At 48.6% G+C, this 21,452-nt stretch overlaps 2 protein-coding genes across 4 annotated transcripts in view; both read left to right on the top strand.

The window, feature by feature from the left end:
* PITPNA (phosphatidylinositol transfer protein alpha) overlaps positions 1-4,193 on the top strand; it is a 29,971-nt gene extending 25,778 nt beyond the window's left edge. The window contains exons 10-12 of the mRNA XM_077312503.1: positions 307-429; positions 734-806; positions 1,908-4,193. Of these exons, the coding sequence (XP_077168618.1) occupies positions 307-429; positions 734-784 (174 nt within the window). The 3' untranslated portion in view covers positions 785-806; positions 1,908-4,193. The remainder of the gene's footprint in view (positions 1-306; positions 430-733; positions 807-1,907) is intronic.
* A 49-nt stretch (positions 4,194-4,242) lies between these two features.
* On the top strand, positions 4,243-21,338 carry INPP5K (inositol polyphosphate-5-phosphatase K). Of its 3 annotated transcripts, none has more exons than XM_077312497.1 (13): positions 4,243-4,558; positions 6,556-6,663; positions 7,607-7,715; positions 9,275-9,391; positions 9,995-10,170; positions 11,867-11,978; positions 12,359-12,468; positions 12,687-12,713; positions 13,772-13,961; positions 14,379-14,516; positions 15,767-15,850; positions 15,937-16,041; positions 18,281-21,338. In XM_077312497.1, the coding sequence occupies exons 1-13, from the start codon at positions 4,326-4,328 to the stop codon at positions 18,356-18,358; spliced, it is 1,587 nt and encodes a 528-aa protein (XP_077168612.1). In that variant the 5' UTR covers positions 4,243-4,325; the 3' UTR covers positions 18,359-21,338. The 3 variants fall into 3 exon arrangements, with proteins under 3 accessions (XP_077168612.1, XP_077168613.1, XP_077168615.1); XM_077312500.1 differs by lacking the exon at positions 4,243-4,558 and adding an exon at positions 4,584-4,770; XM_077312498.1 differs by lacking the exon at positions 12,687-12,713 and having other exon boundaries at positions 4,245-4,558.
* The last annotated feature ends 114 nt before the right edge of the window (positions 21,339-21,452 follow it).

The following is a 21,452-nucleotide window of genomic DNA, read 5'->3' as shown; positions in this document are numbered from 1 at the left end:
CCTGAAGCACCTCCCCAGTCAGGAAAGTCTGAAGATGTAGTACTGGCCACAGGAATAAACAGAGTGAAAGGGGGATTAGATAGATTCATGGAGGAGGGGTCTATCGGTGACTAAAATGAACCTCCACATTCAGAGGTACTAAACCTCTGAATCCTAGAGCCAGGAGGTAACGTGAGGGGAAAGTGTCAGCCTATATGCCTTCAAGGGGAACTGACTGGCCATCGTGTGAGACAAGATGTTGGGTTAGATGGACCACTCTTCTTATATTCATGCCAAGTCTCAAAACCCCCTTTGTTTCTTTCGCAGCAAGAAAGGCGGCTTTTTACAAATTTCCACCGGCAGCTATTCTGCTGGCTCGATAAATGGGTCGACCTGACGATGGAAGATATTCGCAGGATGGAGGATGACACCAAGAGGCAGCTAGACGAGGTGAGTCACATGTGGGCAGACTGAGGAAGTGACTGCTGAGGCTTTTGCCACCCCCACCCCCCTGCACAGGGCTCAGTGGGATGGCAGACTTCCTTTGGGCTCTCTTGAGAGCTAAAGATTCTTCATTCCTCACGCCTCCTCCCCGTTGCACACGGCCTTGCATGCACATGGAGCAAGACTCTGCTGAGATTGCTTGCAGCCAGAGATCTGTTCCTGTCTCCTTCGCTGGGTACAGGAAGGTTCTGTCATTCCTCAGCCCTGTTTCAAAGAGCACCAAAGATCACTTTTTCCCCCCCCGCCACAGATGAGAGAGAAGGATCCCCTGAAAGGAACATCGGCTGCTACAGATGACTAGCGTGGATTCCTCTTTGTGCTCAGTAAGTACCCAGTGTGTTTTCAGGGCTTGCCTTCCAAACTGAGAAAGGAGGGAGTTTAGACAAACACAGGGAATGAAATAAGATGCAGACTTGTGGAAATACCACCTGGGTGGTATTTCCATAATTAAGTCAGCCAGTTTTGACTATTTATTTATTTTTATATTTATATACCGCTGCTCTCAAATGTCTCGCGGCGGTTTACAAGTCAGTAAAAACACAATAAAAAGCCCCTGAAATACCTCTTAATACATAACCAAGTTGGTGAACAATAAAATACCAATTCCCTATAAATGGTAAAGAGAGATCTTACAGTAATTGCTCTGCTTAGGTACCTCTGGGTACCAGCCTAGGTACCAGAGGCTGAGGACAGGTGTCTTGCCCGTTAGCAGAGGATGGAAGGAGGCTGGGCCTTTGGTCTCCCTGTGGTTCTGTGATGTGTAGTACTGATATGGCTCTGTTCTCATCTCAGAAAGCAAAACCACCGTTCCTTTAACTTTAAAATAAGTATTGCAGGGGTTGGACTTTTAAACACACACCCTCCCAAAACACAACCAAAGAACTGTACCATCCGTGGTCTTCCCGATTCCTGTGGACTTAGCAGTTTAAAATGCCTCAAGGGCTGCCTCCTTCTGGCCTTTCCCACTGACCAGTTGGCAGCCTCCTCCCAAGCCCTCCTCCCTGCCCTTGTCCCCAGCAGTGGGGCAGGTGGCGACTAGGGACTGGGTGTTTTCAGTAGGGGCACATCTCCTGTGGAATGCTACTCCCCTTGAACGTTACTGGTTGCCTACCCTTACAGGCATGAGTCCAAAACATTTCTTTCTAATCCAGGCTTTTCACTAGGCGACAGATCTTTTTAAACCGTTTATACAATCTGCTTCTAGCGTGAGAACTTACAAGGATTATTCAGGCTGCCCAGAGTTTTAGGGCTCCTGCGTTCTGTGCGCTTTTATCCTTAACGTATTTTGTCGACTGACTTTCCCCCCCTCCTTTTTAGCGGTACCATATCGATATATTAAAAACAGCCTGTTGTTCACTGCCTGCAATATTGCCCTTTTACCGACACGAGCCCAGGACTTAAACTTTTTTGTCTTTCTCCTCCAGTTGCAAACGTCAGCAGGAAGGCCCAAGAATTCTATCTTCTTGACCGCGATGGACCATCTCTGGATCAAGTTGTCCTCTATCCAGTTGGCAGGCAACTTCCAAACTCCCCTAGCTAACTCTAGTTGCCCCTTTAATATTGTGAGCAAATAGACAAGTCGTTCGGTCCTGAGCACTCCAGCACTGGCTCCTGGGAAGGAGGCTGCGCCGTGGGGGCAGCTGCACCTGTGACTTCACCTTCTTCTGCAGTGTTCAGACCAGTTTCTATGTGGCCCTCTCTTGATTTCTACGTGACATTTTTAGCTGAAAATAGTTTTGTGATGTGATTTAGATCCCTATGTGTACATATCATTTCCTTTTAAGCATTTGGGATAAACTCTGCTGCCTTTTTTGTTTTTGTTTTGTTTGTTTCTCTCCAGCTCCTCATCTTCCTTCAGTCATTTTTATGGAGGGGAACTCAGTATTAGAATTGCAATGACTCCTATTCCATAGGATTCCACAATGATGTGCCAGGGGCTCTTGTTGTCCAGGTACAAGGTGTTGCTGCTACCACAAGAGCTCTTGAAACACGGGAGTGGCGGGGGGGTGGGGCTGCTCTCTTACCGCTTGCCTCTTATTCCACTGCACATCTGGTCATTGCAGTTTTGGAGCCTGCTTTGGAGTTGTGAGTTTGAACAGCAGAGTGACCCCTTAAAATAGTTGTGAGAACTTTTGCTTTCTTGTCCTCCGTTAACAGTTGATAAGGGAAATGGACTTTCATTGGATCACCCCCCAAATTGTGCAAGCCAAATTCAAGTTCTTTTTTTTTTTTTTTTAGGTTCTGCTCAGGTACCCGTGTGCTGCTCCATAAGCACTTGACTGCTGGGCGGGGAGGCGTTGTGGGATTGATTTGCCTTTGCAGAGTATTAAAAAAAAAAAAGAATTTAAAAATCACAGGTCCTACTTGCAAGATGGCCAAGCTCTTTGGTGCTGGAAGCACCGACCACCTGAAGACCAGACTTTCCACCCCCTTCTTGTATCTGTTTTAGACAATCAGGTGAGCAGAACGGAACTGTGAAGGGACTCTGCTGGCTTGATTCTGGAAGTGGGCAGTAGAAACAAACCGGCAGGGTCCCTGTGGTTTCCTGTGAGGCAGCCACTCTGCAAGCAGGCCTCCTCTCTTCAAAGCAAGCTGTATCTCAGAGAGTGTAGTCTCTCGCCCCAGCTCCCCCACCCCCATGGCTGGCTGTTATTGGTTCCATCTGCTAGGGATTATAAGAAGCCCAGAGTTGTGCTTGGGAAATCAGTGGGAGAGAAGGACTTGGTGTGAATATAGGTTAAAGCTCTGCAGCCCTGTTTTTGAAGAGGGGAAAGGGGGGGGGGGCTGTTTTGGAGGAGGCAGTTTTTATCCCTGTTGTTCATTCTTTTGCCTTACTGATGACCAAGTGCAATAAGCAGACTTTTCAGCAGATGCTTTCTCAGTGACCATGCAGGGCTTTGTTTTTTTGCGTGCGTATGTGTGAATGTTGATTTTTAGGAGTCTGTTTTGGCCCAGGAACAAGCAAAGGTGCTCGCTCCTTAATTATTTTCCTCTAGAGCAAGTGAGCCGTCAGGCTGCTCTTCTTGTAATGTGTTGTACAATACGGGGGGGAAAAAACTGGGGATTAAAACAAAGTATATATTATATATATTTATTGACTAATGAATTGTACGAAGGATTCTGACGCTTGAGACTGTTTTCGCAGCTGTTCCTACAAAACAAGGGAGGCTTGCTTTCTGGTGTCACTGTCTCCATAGAAACAGGACGTGACATTTTAAAGTAGTAGGATGGGGGAAAGAGAAATCCAGAAAGATTCTGAGTATGAAAGAACAAGCTCTTATTTTTAAAAAAGGAAAAAAAAATAGCAAGCTTCCCTGCATTAGCAGTAAGAGCAGCAAGGCTGCAAAGACCTTCTGTTCTGCTCGTTCCTTCCCCTCCCCCAGCTGCATCTGAGCCCCCCACCCCCCCAGCTCCTGCTGCTGCATAAGCGCTGTACAATGTTTTGCTTCGGCTTCACCATCCGGGACCCTGCACCCCAGAGTGGCTGGGAAGGAGACCGGGTCCCGTGCCCCCTCCCCCCGCTCCTGGGGCCAGGGAGCGGAGGCTCCCGGGGAGGGCGGGAGGCTTGGTTCTGAAATGCATCTCCTTTGTCGCCTTGATTCGCTGATCTCCTTGTTTTTTCCATGTGAGTTTGTGCCTTTCTGTCTCCTGACCTTCCAGTACTGGCCTATTGGAAGCCACTCCAATAAAATCATAGAGCAAAAACGAAACGCAGCCTGCCGTCCGCCTCTCTTTGGGGTGGGAGGGGTGGGGGGGGTCGACGCGCGTCGTGCTCTGAGCAGCCCGAGGCGCTCCCCGGAAAACCCGCGGTCAGAGGCTGGGACGCCGTCGCCTATCTGCGCATGCGCCCTCCTCGCCTCGTCCGCTTCCTCGGGTGGGCGGAGTCGGCGCCTCAGCCAATCCCCAGGCGCGCCTTCTCGGCTTCTCTCTGGTTGGCCGGTCGGGTCACGTGCGCCGAATGCTTGACAGGCCGGGGAGACTCTCAACGGCGGCAGCTCGTTTTTCGCAGCTCGGCCTCCGGCCCGGCGATGGAGCCGGAAGGGGGAGCCGCGGCGGCTGGGCGGAGACGCCTGAGGTGAGGCGAGACGACGGCGGTGGCGGCGTCTCCCGCATGCGCGCTCCGGGCTGAAGGGCGGGAGGGGGTGGTCTCCTGTGGCCGGGCCCGTCGACTGCAGCGGGTCAAGAGCGCCTCTGAGGGCGTGCAGAGGGCCGGCTGGGAGGGAGCGCCCCCGTGCGAAGGGTGGCGCGAGGGAGGCGGAGGGACGCTCACCGGCCCTTGTTCAGGAGGTCAGCGGCCTGGGCGACCTCGGATCCTCGCTTGGCGGGCTGGGTAGGGCGGGCGGAGAGAGAAGGGCCCTCCCGAGGCCACTAAGCCGGCTCTACGGCACACGGAGGCGAGCTTCTCCGCTTTGGCCGCACAGGCGCCTACCTCGCAAGGTGGTTGTGAGGCGCAAGGGGAAGAAAGCGGATTCAGGAGGGTCGCCTTGTTGGTCTGAAGCAAGACAGGTTCAGAGCCCAGGGGCGCCTTTACGACCCACGAAGTTTGATTCTGAGCGTGAGCTACAATGAGGTGTGCGGGCACACGAAAGCTCATCCCTTGAAGAAAGCTTTGCGGGTGGTAAAGCCGCCCCTGGACCCGAAATTTGTTCTGGGGCAAAGAGTAGACTTTCCAGCTGTGATCCCCCCATCCCAAGACAGGCTCGATAGATGCAGATGCCCACCTGGGAGAAGACAGGAAGCAGCCAAGGTCTTAGCAACCTTGCTTTTGGTGGCCCCAGGTTGAAGAAACCGCCCAAAGCAGGGACCACTTTTCCAGGAGGAGAACAGCAATTGTTTGGTGTGGTGGGGAGGGAGGTTCCTGTTGTGCGACCCCCGACTCTCTCCCTGGGGGCTTCAGAAACAGAGAGGGAGGCGTACATGGCTGCTTAGGCATCACTCCCTATAGCTCTTTAGTTAGGATCTTGCTAAATCCCGCCAGATTGACCCTGCCTTAAGCAGACATGCCTTTAGGAGAGAGGGATCTTGCCTGGCATATCTGCTTCCGGGCTGCTCCGTTCAGTGGTGCTGAGCCTGAAGAATGACCTCTGGAAATCCAGGATGGGGAACACATCTGGAATTCCAAGTTGTGTCTTATGGTTTCTTGGTGTTTTCTCTCAACAATAAAAAACGGAGGCCTGCTAAATATCAGTCATTGGAACAAGTGCTGCAGCACAGCCCCAAAACTAATCAGAAGCAGATTATCCAGCACACATGCCCTTCTGTTCATGAGTGGACGTTTGTCAAATTTAGGTGCTTAGAGCTAGCAGAAGGGCGCTTGGCTGCCCTGCTCTGGGAACGCTGCTCAAAACTAGAGATTAAATGTCTGCGGCGTGCTAGTAGAAACATGTGACTGGACTCAACAGTAGCATTTCTTAAATCTTGGGGCTTTAATGGCATTAAGCCTTGGAGAATGCCACACTTATCCATGTGATGTAAGTTGAAGACTTGTAAGGAGCAACAAAGGGTGCATTTTCCTGGCTGGGCACAGATTTAGTTCTTCATTTGTGCTACTTAATGTTACACAAGGGAAATTCATAAGAGATGCCTGTCTGAATGTAACTGAGAAGCCTTTCCGGACCTGGATTCTTCTGAGTTGGGGGAATGTGGCATCTTTGAGGTCCATCCGTCCTGCTGCTTGTCATGGAGGGCTAACCCCATTTCTACCACTGCCCAGGTGGCAGCATGAGTAATACTGCCAACAGGTACCTTCGCCTGCAGCAGCAAGCTATACGCTTCTCATGGCTTGTGTGGAGGATGTCAGTTCAGATGATGAGGTACAAGAGGAAATGTTGGGCATGGTAGATAAAGCGTTCCAGAGTTGTGAGGGAAAAAACAGGAAAAGCCTCAAGACATTAGGCTGCATCCCTTCACTAGCTGCAGTATAGTTTTAGGCCCAGATGAATATAGTTTTAGGCTGCTGACATCTCTATACACCAAGGGAAGAGGAGGGCCATCTATATCAGTGGGGTGGTTGCGCATCTGTTTGCGTTTTAGCATCACTGTCTCTTCTTGTGGTGTTGTTTTTGTCGGAAGGCTGCACTTGGTAACCTGGAATGTGGGCACAGCTTCTCCCCCTCCTGATGTTACCTCTTTACTTCAACTCAATTTGCAAGGACTGGCAGTGGACATGTACATTGTTGGGTAAGTATTGGTTCCACTTAATATTCCTGGTAAGGGCTTGGAGGAGGAGCTGGTCTCATGGCTTAAGTGCCACTCAGCAATTAACACCCACTCAGGGCGGCTGTCCTACCCCTGAGTGCCTCCTCCTCCAGCCTGCTTGCCTGTCTGTCCAGCGGCCAGCCAATCACCTTCTGTCCCCCACCCCTGACCACCCCCTCCCACTTCCCCCCAAGGCTCTGAGGCTGCAGATCCCTGCTGCATGAGAGCTGCCCCCTGCTGGTGAATTCTCTTCCCAGAAGCCTCCAGCCCGCAGCCTTTCCAGGTCCTGCGGGGAGAGAGAGGCCATCTGAAGAGTTCTTCCATGCCCCCCCCCCCATCTAGCACCCGTTGTATTCCTGAATGCAACGGGCTTTACCCCTAGTAAAGGCTTCTATTACCAGTTTTCTAAGCCCATTTGTGGGGTGCCCAGAGGGAGCTCATATGGTAACAACACTTGTGAAAGGACGACTAGAGACTGCTGTTTACTGTGCGAATGAACACCTGCCAAAGTGCCCCCTTCTGCGTCTTCCAGGCTTCTGTGTGCAAGCCATACTGCTTCAGGGGTAGTGGGGTCATGGATAAGGGGGCTGAAAAAGAAAAGAGTTGCCATTCATAATGGTGCTGGGCCCAGAAAAGTTCTGGGGTTCTTTGGTATCTTAAGAGTACAGCAAGTTCAGTGTGAGTCATGTTAGATTCTAGGGTTGCTGAATTCTGCCATCTTGTGGTGATGTCATGTATCATCCCTTCGTTATGCAGAGCTTGGTGCAGGTATCAATTCTGGGGGTCTGTTTTAGTTGGTAAACAGGCAGGGGGGAAAAAAAACACATGTATGGCATGTGCTGACGTGTTTAGGATTGCCTAGTCATGTTGGGTGGCGTTTCTGCTTATGAGATGCAAAGAATATGTACGTAACTGGTGGCTTCAGTTTACAGGAAGTAAACTCCAAGATTGTGAATTTCCTATCTGACTTGGCTTTCGATGATCCCTGGAGTATTTTCTTCGAGACAATTCTCTCTCCTTTGAGCTATATCAAGGTAACTTCCCTATCACCCATTGATATTATTATCATTATCATCTTATACTAAGACGATTCTCTTTTCTCTGGCCAAGACTGGGGCAGGGGGCACCATGGGGCCTGGTTGCCCGTTGGCCAACCGCTGCGCCTGCCTTGATGGGCTTTCTGAGATTAGGAAAGTAGATGAAATCAGCAAGAGCATCATTTTCTAGAACTGCAGTTATTTCCTGCACAGAGATGCGGAGCCCCACCAATGTGCCCACTGTGATATAGAGCAGCTAGGGGTCAGCTGAATGCTCCTCAGCATCAAGGGAGCCTCCTCCTCTTACAGCTCTGGACATATAGCCAACAGAGGATGGCTTATGCATACTTCCTACCTCAATAGATGTCTCAAGATTTTCCTCTCCATCTAATTTATTTTTTAAAATTCTGTTTCTTAGTTTATTCTAGAGTGCTTTAAAGACAGATAAGCAACCCTAACTCTGGTGTGAGTTGCTGCCAGCATGCAGCCTACCAGACTTTGGAGTTAGACGACTTTGACTCCACATATGGCCACCGCTCTGGCCCATCACACCTGTCCCCTCACATTAGGACTTTTATCAATCAACACTGAAAAGGTTTAGGTAAATACGTTTAAGTGCCTCCTAGTGGGAGTGGCCATGGCTCAGTGGCAGAGCATCTGCTTGGCAGGCAGAAGGTTCCAGCCTCCCCAGAATCTCTAGCCAAGCAGTAAGCACTATAACCTAGCAGTAGGTGATATGAAAGACCTTGAAGAGCTGCTGCCAGTCCAGGCAGAGAGTACTGACCCTGATGGACCTTTGGTCTGATTCAGTAGCAGGCAGCCGCATGAGTTCATGTGGCATGAAGCAGATGAATCGTCAATTAGAACCAGTCCCCAAAGCAGCCAACTGGGCCCAAGTGCAGCCAGCTAATCCCATGCAATGCAATTATAGAAGGCAACTTTTCCTTTTGGCTGCAGGGTCTAACACAGTTTCAGACCACGTTTCAGTATGTGGTGCAGCTAATTCTTTCCACTTCTGAAAAATTATTCATTTAGCAATTATGGGGGCTTATAAGATCCAGAGCCTTTAACCTTTGAGGGGTTCCAAGAAGGAGTATATTGGAATGGAACAAGCGGATTAAGATGAAGTGAATCTTCCAATGAAAAATGAATTTGTCTATTAATTTCTAACCCAAATGGTACGATGGTGAGAAATACTCATAATGTATGTGCCAAATTTGCTTTTAACTGCTTATGTCTTCATAACTGGTTTGTCTGATAACCCCCATTTAAAAGTCTACTGGAGATCCAATATTTATAAAGGATTTTCCCCCCTTTAGCTCCATTGCAGGGGTGGGCGTGGGATCGTCTCCCTTTGGCCCAGTGGGAGATGGAACTTCAATTCCCTTTCAAGGCAGCTTGACTTGTGTACAGAATTTAGGGATTCTCTTAAATAATTTTTATCCTGTCTTTAGGCCTGAGAGGCCTGCAGAATTTCAGGGCCTGCATTTTGCCTGGAGCTTTTGTCCTGTCCCAGAACGGCTTCTCTGTTGCTTTATTTTATTTTATTTTTTCAGGTCTCTTCCATCCGAATGCAGGGCCTCCTCCTCCTGATCTTTGCAAAGCATGCCCACGTCCCCTTCATACGGAACATTCAAAGCCAGTTCACTCGGACAGGCATGTACGGATACTGGGTGAGCTGTCTTGAATACTGTGGATGTTTTGAATTGAACCACAAAAGGGGCAATATGAAACACAGTTTCTTCCACCTGATTAAGACCACAAGGGTGGAGGTGTTGAAATCTGCCCTAAAAGTGCCCACATGGCATAGTTTGAAAATGTGTACTATGAAACACCTTTCTTAATGTAACATTTGAGATCAGCTAAGTACTGGAAGAAGAATTTGTTTTTTCTTAATTGGAGGATACCAGAGAGAGAATTAGGATTTCTAGACCGTATCAATGTCTTGAAGACATTTTTCAGAAAGCCAAACATGAATTTTGCTTGAGTTCCAAGACTTGACAGCCTCTAAAGAAGGCAAGGAGTATAACTGGACTATTGATTCCCTCCTCTGTAGTATCAAAAGCAAGGAGATACCAGTTTAGTCAATGTAGCGATATTTGTTGTACACCGTCCCGAGACGGCTAGTCTGAAAGGGGCGGTATAAAAATCCAAATCTAAGCAAATGCCCAGTTGCACCCTTGAAACACTGTCAGACTGCTGTTGAAACGGATGGTGGCGTTTTATAAAATTACAATCGGACATTGCAGTTAAACCGGGTCTCTAATGTCTTCCAGGGAAACAAGGGGGCGGTCTCCATTCGTATGTCTCTCTACGGGCACATGGTCTGCTTTGTGAACTGCCACTTGCCAGCTCACATGGAGAACGCGGAGCAACGGCTGGACGACTTTGAACACATTCTGGAAATGCAGCAGTTTGAAGGCGAAAAGGTCCCAGGCGTCCTGGATCATGAGTGAGTGGCAGCCACGTCTTGCCAAGGCTCTCTCTAGCACTTTTAATTCTAGGGAAAGGATTTGTCATTGTCCTGCAAGCTTAGGATGGTGCCTTTGAACCAACTGCTTTGAACCTCAAAGGTTGTGAGAGTTTTTTCAGGGCTGCACTGCAGTTTATTGTCTAGAGGGAGGCGAGGAGAACAAAGTGAACTCCTTGGGTTTTCACTGGGGAGAAAGGCATAGATGAAGATAACATTGTAAAATGGAGATGTAACACTTCTGAACATATGAAGGGAAAGGAAGAGTTAATTTTTCCAGATGTGTTCCCAGGGGGGTGGGGACTGAGATATATGTAATAATTGCTTATACTTTTTAACAGCAAGAATCATCTCGCCGTGTTGGTCTGAAGTAGCACCACAGAAATTGAGTCCAATAACACCTTTAAGACCAAAAAAGATTTATTCAAGGCGTGAGATTTCGTGTGCAGGCCCACTTCCTCAGACAAAATGGAACAAGGATCATGGGAGTGCAGATATATAGAAAAGGATAAACTAGCGGCAAATTAGTAAACTGTCATAGTATCTGTATTATGTCATATGATAATTCACTTGCCGGGATGCTTCTTTTAATTATTTTTAGCCTCTTTTAATTATTTCTTTTCACAACTGGGAAAGTGTCTGCCATTAATTACTAACATGAATAGTTTTATTTCTCCAGTGTTTTTGTGAACTACAACTGAACTCCAAGGGACTGATTAGCTGTTTTAGCAATATAGCATAATATGGCATAATTTGGATATTGAGACACAGAGGATGGGAGGGAAGGAAGGAGGTAAGGAAAGGAGAAAGATGGAGATAGAGCTGAGAGGCGAGAACAAAAAATGTATGTATGTGAGTGTGAGAGAAGAAAAAGAGGGATTGGCAGAGATGCAAAAGTCTTAGAGAAGGGTTGATGAAGGTGGGTTGAGTGGACAGAGGGTGGAGAAGAAAGCAGGGAAAAGGGACCCTGTGGCTGCAAGAGGGAGGAAATAGTCCCTGCTTGTCGTTATATCATGTTGTAGATTATTTTCCATGAATATCACTGTAGTCTACATTCTGAAAAAGTAAAATTTTTGTTTAAAAAGCCTATTGCTCATGTTTTAAAAAAATGCATGGCGTTTTTAGTGGTCTCCAAAATTTCTAATCTTCCTGTGATTAGAAAAAAGTGAAAAAAGTCCTGGGGGGAGGAGGAATAGAAGAGAAAAATCTTATGAATTGCATCCCCCCTCCCCTTTCATTCAAGAGTGGTTGGCATTATTCTATATTTAATACATTCATTCATTTAACCCCCTTCACATCACTATTTTTGATTTACAAGGGATTGAGTGTAAGCTGATGAATATAGGTCTTCAGTTCTGCTCTGAAGCACCTTGTTTGGGTTGGGACAGAGGGGTCTGTGCCTCTGTCCCTGTAAGTTGTATCCCCCCCCAAGTGTTCAGCCTGATTGTTTAGTTAAATGTGCCATCATTGATTCTCAGTGCTGCTTCCTGTGATGATATTGGGCATTGAATAAAACAGTGCAACTCAAAGCAATTCTGCTGATCAGGGACTTGCGTATTAAAGAGATCTGCAGCTTTGGGGTCTAAATCCCACTCCGCCATGACATCATCGTTCGTCCCTGTGCCATGCCAGCCATCCGATTTTCCCTGTTCCTTTCAATCTCTTCCCATCTCTGCAGCATTCTTTTCTGGTTTGGTGATCTAAACTTCCGGATCGAAGACTACGGGTTGCATTTCATCCGAGAGTCAATAAACAACAACAGATTCAGTCTCCTGTGGGAAAAAGATCAGGTACCGCCTCTTACATTCTCCCGGTTCTTGTACAGATGTCAAGCATGTCTCATCCTGTCCTTCCCACTGTCTTGCCTCTCCTGGTTTCTCTTGCTGGGAGATTTTCTGTTGTTTGTTATAAATTTGGCCCGATCTTACATACCTGTACATGAATTTATGGCAGCTTTTTCATACATTTACAGTGCTGTTTGGGATGTCACCTAAATATCGGTCCATATCTATTTGGGATTGTTGGCTGGAAAAGTGCTTGGACTTGTCCAGCCTGTTCCTCTTACGTCTCTTCTCCCCTCCCACCATGACAATGGAAAGAGGCCAGCGGCCTGTCATTTGCTTCAGCCAGGCCATTGGTGTTCCTAAGCAGCTTCTTCTTGTTCATTCAGCTAAACATGGCCAAAAAGAAAGAAACCTTTCTTCAGGAATTCCGAGAGGGGCCTTTACAGTTCAAACCAACCTACAAATTTGACCTCTACTCCAATGAGTACGACACCAGGTAAATGCTGCGGGGCATCACCCATTGTGTAACCTGGCTCACGGATTTCCGAGGTTGAAGCAGTAGGCCACGAGGCCCAAGAAGAAAGGGGCCTGTGGGGAAAAGAGGGGGCAGGGCTGGCCTCCTCAAGACAAACAGGCTTCTCAGCAGCTCCAAGAGAGTCCCAAGTGGAGGAGGAAGGATGGACAGTTTGTGCTAATATCGGTTTGTATTTCCAGGGCACAGAAGATGCTGCTTTGGTTTAAGTAAGGAGCTCTCCCTGTGATTCTCTCCCAAGTCTGGAATTGTAACCTGTTAGATTATCCCTGGCTTCCAAGCTGTTGCTATCGCTCTTTTCTCTGCGGCTAGAAACCCAACCTCATTGTGGCAATTTGTTCTAACAGCAAAAGAGCCACTCACTTTTTGTGTGCTGCAGGGAATGTAGTCTCCCCACCCCCCTCCCCCATACATCATGCAACTGATGTCTTGGAACCCCCGTGCTTTATTCAGGGTTGGTCTCCATTCTCCTCCTGTGGCACTCTTGCATTTCCACTTGGTCTCCTGAGTGGGCAGGAGGAGACAGGAGGGCTGCCGGGCACCGCTGGAGAGCATTGTCTGCCTCTCTGCTGGATGCTGTTGAGTCAGTCGGGCTTTGCTTGCCTTGGTCCAGGCAGCATTCAAGGCTGGGTTGTTTGATTTGTGGCAAAGAACGTAAATCCTGTCAAGCCCTTCAGGTGGGAAGGGAGTGAGGATGTTGACTCCTCAGGAGATAAGAATCCAGTGGGCGGTTCTCCTTGCATGCCTTTCTGACAGCTTTCTGGATGTGAGCCAGGCTGGTGTCTTGGGGCCAATTGTTTGCCTCTCTCTCTCCCAATTTCCCTGTAGGAAACCATTCTCTTGATGTTCCTGCTGATGGGTGCCGTGTCCAAAACTGGGGAGGGGGGGGGGAAATATCCAAGATGCACCATCCTAATTGTGGTCAGCCCTCCCCCAAGCACTTGGCAGTGACGTGGCCTTTTGAGTACCGCTAACACTCCCTTAGCAACTTCCCAAGTTGCCGGCCGTGGGTGGAAAAGCGGCTGTTTTCCCCTCTAGATGCTCTGATGATTAATGTTGATTCACAGTTGATGAAAATCCCCTCCTCTGTTCCTCCCTTAGAGATCTGCTGTGTCCGTGTAACGCAATTGTGGCTTCCTATAATTGCTTTGTCACTGCAGTGCCTTTGGTCCTCTGTCGCTTTTGCTGAGCCCGGTAGAAGATATGTGCAAGAAACGGGTCTGTTCTTCCTGCCTCCCTTTTGCTCCCTGTCCTTTTTTTTCCGTAGTGGGAAGAAACGGAAGCCCGCTTGGACGGATCGGATTCTGTGGAGGGTGAAGAGCCTCTTGCCCTATGCTTCAGAAGCAGGGGAGGTGCCAGAAAAGCAGGCCATTTCTGTGTCTCTGCACAGCTACGCCAGCCACATGAGCTACAGCATCAGCGATCACAAGCCTGTGACGGGGACCTTTGGGCTGGAGGTAGGCGGGGCGGGGCGGGGCTTGTTCCCCTTGGGCTGTGAATGTTGGCTTACCTTTTGTTAGGCCAGAGGGGGGCTGAACAGGCTATGCAGGCCTGGTGTCTGGTCTGTAAAGCCATCTTTACAGAAGGCTTATTCAACTGGGTCTGCTCTTCACAACGTATGGGCTCCATCCTGCCTTGTGTTACAACCTCTTGCCAGCATAGGCGCTTGCAAGCCATCATGGAACTGGAGAACTCTTTCTCAGTCCCTTCTTAGCATTGAGGGTCACTTGGTTTCCTTTTCCTTCTTGCCAGCTGCAGCCCCCCCCCCCTCCCCCCTGGGAATTGTTACTCAGCGGCCAAGAGTTCTGGGCCTGGGGATAGTACCGGGCAGTGCAGGCACCGTCAGCACCTGTTTTTTTCCTTGTCCTCTTTAGCTGAAGCCGTTGGTATCCATCCCGTTGGTCACCCTACATCCCGTGGGTGACTGGAGCCCGGATCAGGATGCCGTCGTCAGCTATTCGGCTCTTCCCGAATTTCAACACAGTGCCTGGGACTGGATCGGCCTGTACAAGGTAACCTTGTGCTGAGGAGAGGCACTGTAGGATTAATGAGTTTAGGTCTAATGGAATCAGCAGCTGTGGAGAAGTTAGTTCAGGAGTCCCCAACCTCTTTTTGAGCCCACGGGCCTCTTCAGAACTCTGGCACAGGGGGACGGGCACAACTACAAAATGGGCTCTGCAGGAGATGAGCCACGCACACACACTGAGGAAATCCAAGTGGAGGGAAGATCCAGGGTAACTTATAAAATGTACTGGGAAAGGGGGGTGAGCGGATAAAACCAGGGCTTTGGCGTCAGCTTCTGCACAGCCCATCTGACCACTCATGGCCTGTCAGAAGCCATGCTGGGCAAGCGCCCTGTCTGATCCCGCCCCTTTTCTAAAAACACTTGGCAGGCGCCAGGAAAAGAGTCAGTGGGCATCACGTTGGGGACCCCAGAGTTAGTCTCTGATGAAGCCACTAAGCACTTTGCAGATTAGCAGAGGTGCTGCTGGTCGTATGAGCATCTGCTCCCTGGGCCCTCCGTATGCAGCCTGGTGGGCAGTGCTGAAGACTGTCTCCTTCCCAAGCACACCCAGTTCAGATTTGAGGTCCTGTGCTGAGGAATGACTGGACAAGAGAGGGCCATGATGGCTTTCATAAGGCAAAAGCCTGCCGTGTTCTGTGTTAGGGTTTGACTTTGGGTTTATTTGGGGGTTTTTTTGGGGGGGGGCACAAACACAAAGCCCCATGGACTGCCTCATTGTGAGCCAAGAGCTGGAAAGCCAAGGAGCAGGGGGAGACCTGTGGCAGTAACAAATTGAGGCACGCAGAGAGAATTAGTCCATGTCAGTCTTAGACAGAATTCTAGTTTTCAAAGAGACTCACCAGTATAGCGAGGAGAGGTTTGGCTTTTGATCTAGTAGTCCCGGATTCCCGTTCTGCCATAGAGGACAGAGATTAGGGTTAAGGAGATCTCTGTCTCAGGAGGCTCACGGCGATCTTGTACAGGCATCTTGCCGTACTTGTTTGCTTGTTTACTTACTTCCCTACTTACAAAGATAAAAAAACCCACAACATTTAAACTATTAAAACCCAAGTGTAGTCTGGCAGCAAATAAAAAGAAATAGAACCTCATTAACTCCTTCTCCTGCTCCCCAGCGCCTCAGGGCAGAACTCCCAGGGTGTCAACCATTCCAATACCAGTTGTTCTTAGGTATGTTCTCAGAGTGGGAATGAGGTTGCGAGAAGCTCATGGCAACTTTTTGAAAAATCTCTCTTGCAGGTGACCTTCAGGCATGCGAATGACTACGTGGTCTATGCCTGGGTGCAAGACAATGAGATTTCCTCCAGGGAGGATGCTAAACAGGTGAGGGGCAAACAGCCAGGAGGGGTCAGTGTTGGCTTCTTCTTCTCTGATGTGATTGCCAAGCAGCTCCTGCCTTTTCTCCTTAGGTTTATCTCAGCACCGAAGGGCTCCCCAGAGAAGGAGGACAGTTTCTCCTGGGGTATTACAGCCACGCAATGCAATCCATAGTTGGCCTTAGCCAGCACTTCCAGGTAAGACTTCGTAGCTCTTTCAGTTGGCAGGAACTTTGCTGTGTGCTTGAACACTCCAGGGTTGAACGCACAAGTCAGAGCTTATTCCAGAGCTGTGTCTTCAGTTCTTCAGCAAACCTGGCCTTCCTTGGATCGATGGTCTCTCGCCCAGGGCCATCCCTGCTTAGCTTCCAGGATTTGACAAGAACAGTTAGCCTGGATTATCTTTCCTAATAAAGGTAAAGGTATCCCCTGTGCAAGCACTGGATCATGTCTGACCCTTGGGGTGATGCCGTCTAGCGCTTTCATGGCAGACTCAATACAGGGTGGTTTGCCATTCCCTTCCCCAGGCATTACCGTTTACCCCCCAGCAAGCTCATTTTACCGACCTCGGAAGGATAGAAGGCTGAGTCAACCTTGAGCCGGCTGCTGGGATCGAACTCCCAGCCTCATGGTCAGAGCTTCTGACAGCATGTCGGCTGCCTTATCACCCTGCGCCACAAAAGGCTCATATCTTTCCTAATAGGAACAATTAAATTGGATTCTAGAGCCAAGACAGCACCTCATGATCCCAAGCTGTGATCTTGCCCCTGTTTTTTAATTTTTTGGGCTACACAAAATGACTTCCAAGAGCCCATTTGCTTATCATTGGAGGGGTTTTTGTAGTGCTTGAAAAAATCCCCTCGGTTTTATTGATTTGTTTACTGATGCTGATCTGCTGAAGAGTTCACAACGAAACAGACAACCGCAAATGGGCCAAACAAAGTTTCAAAGCGCCGTGAATCAGCCAAAAGCCTGCTGAGAAAGGAAGCTTTACAACTGTTCTGTTTACATCCTTATGAGGGTGTAGATTTCCTGGCCATCTCAGGCAAAGGCAGAACTAAGGAGCTACCTCCACAAAGGGACTTTGGTAAAGGTTACAGATGATGAAAGGAGTTTGTATAGAAGGGGGGAAACTTGGAAGGTCAAGTCCTGCATTCCGCAAATAGACCTGGAAGTGCCAAGGAAGAAGGTGCTACACAGACTGAGAATGACCTCCCTCCTAGCCCCGGACCAGAGATGTGTAGCTGAGTTTTGCTGAAGCTGCTTCTGTCTGGCACACAACTCTTGGGAAGGAGAATATTATTCAGCATTTAAACAACTCTTTCAGAACTCAAAATGCTTCACATAATTTACTTTGGAATCCTTGAACACCAGACGCTGATCCCTGACAAGCAGACCAGTGCATTACTCTGTTTTGTTTGGGAAATCCTTGTCCCACCTTCCTTCTGTAAATGAATCTCCCTCCCTCCCTATCTGCTTTTTGATCCTAGCCATCCTCTGAACCTCTTGGGTCAGCAAATCTGGTCTTTTTTTCTCTGGGTTTTATTTTTCTCTAATGGGGTAGGTTCTGCTGAGAGATTGAGTGGCCAGCTGATGATTACTAGGAGGTTTTGTAGCGGAGTCCTGCACTTCAAGCTTTGGGCCACACTGGCTCTCTTGAAGTTAGAATACGTAACTAGGAGAACTAAAAAAAACCCTCAAGTCATACAAGGAGCAATGAAAAAGCAAACAATGGAATGAGTAGCAACATACAAGCCCAGCAGTGCAGGTGACTTAAAACAAGCAGGGAATAAATGCCAGATGGAATCAGGCTGGTTGAACACCTGTCCCAAAGCATGGGGGCCTTCTTGTAGTCAGGAGTGCTCGGGCAGACGGAAATGTTGCCTCGCTCCAAGCCGGACGGAAACAATGCCTTGTCCAAAACCAGAGACAGATGGAAGCAGTGCCTTGTCCAAAGCCAGAGGGGTGTTTGTGGTAAGAGGTGAATTTGAACAAAGATCTTAGTTCACATCTCAGCCTCTCCTGCTACTGCCCAGCTCACGTTTCTGAGAGAGGGCTTTTACATGCAGGCCCCTTCTAAGTTTATCTCTGAAGCCTGGATGGTCAGCTTGAGGAGTTATCTGAGCCTCCGGGGAGGGCGGTATAGAAGTATGATAAATAAATAAATAAATAAATCTATTCCACCTGCTTGCTGCAGCTCTAGTGAGTTGTTGGCGTTTGGAATCGGCCCTGTATGCTGCCTCCCCTGGCTTTACTCATTGGCCGTTCTTCTCAGCAGTTGAAGGGCAGCTAGCACCATGGGATGGAATGTGCCTTGTCAGCATTTAAAAAAAACGTACTTGCAAAATTTACTCGCGCTTCCTTTCGGCCCTCATCAGGGGCCATCCAAGCGGCAAACGTTGCCAGCGTCCTCTACCAAGCTGTCTCTTCCTTTCAGATTCAGCCAAGCAGAACGGTGGCAGAGAAGGACCTGGCATGGGACGGAGAAGCTCTGCAATATGGAGCGGCCGAATGAGTCCTGAAATGAGCACGTGCACCCGAGACACGGGGCCGAGGGGCTCCTGGACTCTTCGTGGAGGACGTGGCCGGATATGCGGAGGGGCCTCCTCACACGTTAGGGCAGTCGGGAGCATTGTTTCTTAGGTAACTTCAGTCACTGTCGGGGGCAGGTCCTCATGCCCTGCACGGATATTAGAAAATCAACAATGGGGAGATCTTGAGTGCCCAATGGCTTACTGGCCTCTCTCCCCCTTCCAACAGCTAGCCAGGGCAGAAGAGCCTGCTGCTTCACCCTTTTCCCAGAGGGCATTGCTAGGACTAAGACAATTCCTTGAGATACGGTTAGCCCAGTAGCGCTTCAAAGCATAGCTCGTAATATTCGAGGGCGGTGCTTAGAATTTAATGGAAAACTGAAGTCCACTTTTTAGCTGGAGAGAAAACGTAGCCAGGACATATTGGGTGGAAGGAGCAAGTGATCATGAGACAGCTGACTGGAGGGAGGGAGGGAGGGAGGGAGGGAGGGAGGAAGGAAGGAAGGAAGGAGGCATGTCTGTGGCTTGTGCGGCAGTTTTCTTGTGGCTTCTGCTGTCTTCCCTCTGCCTCGCACGCCCACAGCTTTAGTTCGCTCTCAGATTTAACGCTTCAAATGACAAAAGCAGGTGCACGCTCAACAAACAGACGTTTGCTTTGCTTTTGAGGTTCCTCTCTGGATTCTCCTCGAGCTCCATCCTTGCAGGATGAGCTCTAGGTTGGGGATCTGCCCCCTGCCTGTTCCCAGGAGCTGTGCAAGAACCAGAAAGCTGTAGGTCTCAAACTCGAGAGCTGGTGCTCTGAATCGATCCCCTAGCCTGGTCCAGTACCTACATCTTTGCAGATTTTTGCTCCCGGGAGAATTTGCCACGCAACAGCTAGGGGAGTGCTGTCAGTTCTTTCACCACAACTTTGTGTGCATTCTGGTTCCAGGTAGCGTGGGTGGCACTGAAGGTCTCTGTTGGTGGTGTTGGCGATCTAGCTGACACCATCACACTGCATTGCCTCTAAAACAGAGGAGGTGATCCATCCCTTATATGCACCAGTTGCCTGGACCAAGTTGTACTGGACCAAGTTTTCACAAGCAACCGAAGCTGGAAGGCAATGGCACATGTCTGGTTTATTACTCTTCCTGCCAACCCCTGTGCAGACTTTGTGGAGACTCCCTGTATTGCCTGTGAGAATTTGTCACCAACGGGTCTCTTGTACTGAAGTCACCCTAGAAGGGCGAGAGGGTGGGTAATTTCAGTGCATCTAGTGCAGTGGCACTTGGCTGCGGTCAAAGCATTTGTGTAGTGAGAAGGGGACCCAAAGGAAGGACGTTTGGGAGAAGAACCGAGGTCGTTGCTTGAACACAGCCTTGCACTAAGCTCTAGAGCAGGGGTAGTCAAACTGCGGCCCTCCAGATATCCATAATTCCCAGGAGCCCTTGCCAGCATTCGCTGGCGAATGCTGGCAAGGGCTCCTGGGAATTGTAGTCCATGGACATCTGGAGGGCTGCAGTTTTGATTACCCCTGCTCTAGAGGCAAGAGGCATTTGCTCTCCCCCTGCCCTCCTGAGAATGCCCATGCTCGCAGTTGTTTTGGCTTCGATCGTCTTGTCGCGTCATGATAGGACTCTTTGCAGCCTCTAAAGCAGGGCGGGGCCTTTCCTCACCTTTCCTTATTTCGTTCTCCTCCCAGCTGGTGCTTCTGGGAGGGCAGAATCATCTCCCTGCAGTTGTAAACTTGGAGGGGTTTTAAACAGGGCCAGCGTCTAACATGGCTGATAAGCGGCCCGTTATCAGCCGAGCTCCAGTCACTGTGAAAGGATTTTAAAGTAGCGTGTACCCAATCCGAATGTAAATAGCTTCTTTTGAACGTCACCTGTTCACAGGGAAGGGAGTCTGGCTGGCTGGCACCAACCAAGCATCTTTGCTTTTTTTGTATCATGACCCTGAGCTTTGGCGTTGCGGCCAAGACAACAAGTTCTTCGAAAGCAAACCGTGCATTATATTGGAAATAATATATTGATAAAGGATTTATGCAGGTCACTTTCTGACACTCCCCGGCATTTCTTTGGGGGAAGTTTTTAGGTTCTGCAATAAACGACCCCGAGCAATCGCTAAGGGCTGTATGTTTCCGGAAAGTTTTTAACCGCCTCTTGTGACCTTATCTGTTGTCGCTGCTTAGCGGCGTTGTATTCCTGCTTTCCAAGTGCTTAGACTTAGCTTTGCTGAATCTCTTCGCCCAGCATGATTTTTACCTTAAGCCCCGTAGTTGTGTCTTGATATTTTGAAACGTGGCTCTTGAGCAGAGATGGGGAAAAGGATTCACCCGAGAGTTGTTGGGCAGGAATTCTACAACCACGTGGTGTCAACGCATCGTACTAACAGTGCAAGCACTGATGTAAAATTTCCAGAAATGTTGAAGCCACGGCAAACTAACTTGGGGTGGGGTGGGGTGGGGGATAGAAATTTCAGAAAAAATTGAAATGTATGCAGTACTTTTCCTATCAAAGTTAAACTTATTTAATTATCTTAGAAACACAAAATGCATTGTTTCTCACTTAGCATATACAATTGGCACATTTATGGAAGCTAATTGCAAATATATACGGTATCTGAGAGCTTGTGCTGCCTTACTGTCCCATTTTTTTGCCACCTGAGAGGTAGGATAAAAGTAAAAATTGAAGGCAGAAGAATTCTGTAGTGATCAAAAGAATGTATTTGGACACAAAACATTGATTCAGTCATAGTACACAGCACTGTAACATATATGGATATTAAGAAAATTTGTAGCACTGAGAACACTGGACTTTTTAATAATATATCATCATTAAAGAAATCATAGCATATTGCTGCCGAAATTATTCACATTTAAACCACAGATATGCTCTTTAAGATTCAATTGTGCGAGTGTATATAATAATTGTGTAAGACTGTAGCTTATTTTATATTAAATCATGCTACGTATCTTGAATGAAACCTTGCTTTAAAAATATCTCAAGGGAAAAATATTCATAGCAATGTTCCCCCAGTTTCCCCCCTGAACGCCCCATTTTTTTTCATTGAACAGATTTTAAAACCCTCAGACTTTTC

Source organism: Paroedura picta, chromosome 15 (assembly GCF_049243985.1).
Source record: "Paroedura picta isolate Pp20150507F chromosome 15, Ppicta_v3.0, whole genome shotgun sequence".
In the NCBI taxonomy this organism is placed as follows: Eukaryota; Metazoa; Chordata; class Lepidosauria; order Squamata; family Gekkonidae; genus Paroedura; species Paroedura picta.
Note: the sequence above shows the minus strand (reverse complement) of the source record. Positions and strands in the feature narration are given on the sequence as shown.